Source organism: Brachyistius frenatus, unplaced genomic scaffold (assembly GCF_029030835.1).
Source record: "Brachyistius frenatus isolate BFR_SWC_R1_liver_20210118 unplaced genomic scaffold, ASM2903083v1 Contig_250, whole genome shotgun sequence".
Lineage (NCBI taxonomy): Eukaryota > Metazoa > Chordata > Actinopteri > Embiotocidae > Brachyistius > Brachyistius frenatus.
In genome coordinates this window covers 410,001-412,500 of record NW_027210849.1, presented here as the reverse complement: position 1 = coordinate 412,500, position 2,500 = coordinate 410,001, and the positions used below count along the sequence as shown (strand labels likewise).

General features: G+C 53.0%; 1 protein-coding gene across 1 annotated transcript in view; it reads right to left on the bottom strand.

Moving 5' to 3' along the window:
- Nucleotides 1–111: 111 nt before the first annotated feature.
- The window catches only part of LOC138634115 (tubulin alpha chain-like), a 3,530-nt gene continuing 1,141 nt past the window's right edge, over nt 112–2,500 (bottom strand). The window contains exons 2-4 of the mRNA XM_069720759.1: nt 1,504–1,726; nt 1,250–1,398; nt 112–1,156 (exon numbers count right to left, since the gene is read on the bottom strand). Coding sequence (XP_069576860.1) covers nt 176–1,156; nt 1,250–1,398; nt 1,504–1,726 — 1,353 coding nt within the window. The 3' untranslated portion in view covers nt 112–175. The remainder of the gene's footprint in view (nt 1,157–1,249; nt 1,399–1,503; nt 1,727–2,500) is intronic.

The following is a 2,500-nucleotide window of genomic DNA, read 5'->3' as shown; positions in this document are numbered from 1 at the left end:
TATAACTGGATCAGGCTGATGATGTGTTTAGTCTCAATGAGAACTAATAACACGTTATCCTTTAAACAGGACGTCAATAACATGATCAATGCATTAGAAAGTTGACAGTAGTGCGGTAAACAAAAGCTTTATTATTTTACATTAATAAAGGCACAGACGTGGAATGCATGTCTTTTTAATATTCTTCATCATCTTCTTCTTCTTCCTCTCCCACACCATCAGTTCCAGCCTCCTCGTAATCCTTCTCCAGAGCGGCCATGTCCTCTCTGGCCTCAGAGAACTCGCCCTCCTCCATCCCCTCACCTACGTACCAGTGAACGAAGGCCCGCTTGGCGTACATCAGATCGAACTTGTGGTCGAGCCGAGCCCAAGCCTCTGCTATAGCGGTGGTGTTGCTCAGCATGCACACGGCCCTCTGGACCTTCGCCAGGTCTCCACCGGGAACTACGGTGGGCGGCTGGTAGTTGATGCCCACCTTGAAACCGGTGGGGCACCAGTCCACAAACTGGATGGAGCGCTTGGTTTTGATGGTGGCGATGGCTGCGTTGACGTCTTTGGGCACCACGTCTCCACGGTACAAGAGGCAGCAGGCCATGTACTTGCCGTGGCGAGGGTCACATTTCACCATCTGATTGGCCGGCTCGAAGCAGGCGTTGGTGATCTCTGATACGGTAATCTGCTCGTGGTAAGCTTTCTCAGCAGAGATGACGGGGGCGTAGGTGGCCAGAGGGAAGTGGATACGGGGATAGGGCACCAAGTTGGTCTGGAACTCTGTCAGATCAACATTGAGGGCGCCGTCAAAACGAAGGGACGCAGTGATGGAGGACACGATCTGACTCATCAGCCTGTTCAGGTTGGTGTAGGAGGGACGCTCGATGTCCAGGTTCCTATGGCAGATGTCGTAGATGGCCTCGTTATCTACCATGAAGGCGCAGTCGGAGTGCTCGAGGGTGGTGTGGGTGGTCAGGATAGCGTTGTAGGGCTCCACCACGGCGGTGGACACCTGGGGAGCCGGGTAGACGGAGAACTCCAGCTTGGACTTCTTGCCGTAGTCGACGGACAGACGCTCCATCAGCAGGGAGGTGAAACCGGAACCGGTGCCGCCGCCGAAGCTGTGGAAAATCAGGAAGCCCTGAAGACCGGTGCACTGGTCAGCCTGAGGACAGGAGGGAGACACGGAAACCACACATGAGACAATTATAGCAGTTACTTTGCATTTCTATCATTCGTCTTCTGTGAACTCACCCACCAGTTTGCGGATCCTGTCCAGAACCAGGTCGATGATCTCCTTTCCGACGGTGTAGTGTCCGCGGGCGTAGTTGTTGGCAGCATCCTCCTTGCCGGTGATCAGCTGCTCAGGGTGGAACAGCTGGCGGTAGGTCCCAGAGCGCACCTCATCTGAGGAGACGAAAACAGGCTTTGAATTAGATGTGGTTTATTGACGTTTATATATTTCAGTGCTATTTACTCAAATGAAAGTTGAGCCAGAAGAGACGAGGTCACCGATGACGGTGGGCTCCAGGTCCACGAACACAGCTCTGGGGACGTGTTTTCCAGCTCCGGTCACGCTGAAGAAGGTGTTGAAGGAGTCGTCTCCTCCTCCGATGGTCTTCTCGCCGGGCTTCTGTCCGTCCGGCTGGATCCCGTGTTCCAGGCAGTACAGTTCCCAGCATGCATTGCCAATCTGGACACCGGCCTGACCGACGTGGATGGAGATACACTCGCGCTGAAGGATAAACGATACTGAGCATTAAAGTCAACCAAAGATGTTTTAACAACTCCTAATAAATGTTCCAGACTAATGATAAATGAATCGGTTCAAAACCTCCGTTATTTGTGTCACCGGTTCGTTGGACCGAAGTCACCTGATAAACTCCACGACGTCACACTCACGTGACGCCTGATTGAAACCTTCTGGCTAATTATCGATGACTCTTAAAACATGATGAAGATTCAGTGCCGATGCTGATTGTTGGTAATCAGGAGACCGATGAACTAATATTTGGAACAGACAAATATTTGCAGTAAAAATGAAAATCTGTGTCAAAATTTTCAAAAGTAAATTCTAACACAAAACTTAATTTAAATGACTTTAAATAAATGAATGCTGCCAACATTAATCTTATTATGAAGGTATATTACAAGGTGGGAAGTTATCGTAAAAACAAAGAGATCTGTAATGAAGCACCAGCAGAACGTTTGATACGCGACAGAAGATTGACGGAGTGACTCAGACTGAACCGGGAGAGGACCGGGGGAGAACCGGGGAGAGGACCGGGGGGAGAGGACCGGGGGGAGGACCGGGGGGAGGACCGGGGGAGAGGACCGGGGGAGAGGGGACCGGGGGGAGGGACCGGGGGGAGGACCGGGGGAGAGGACCGGGGGGAGGACCGGGGGGAGGGGGGAGGACCGGGGGAGGGACCGGGGAGAGAGGACCGGGGAGAGGGACCGGGGGGAGAGGACCGGGGGAGAGGACCGGGGGAGAGGACCGGGGAGAGAG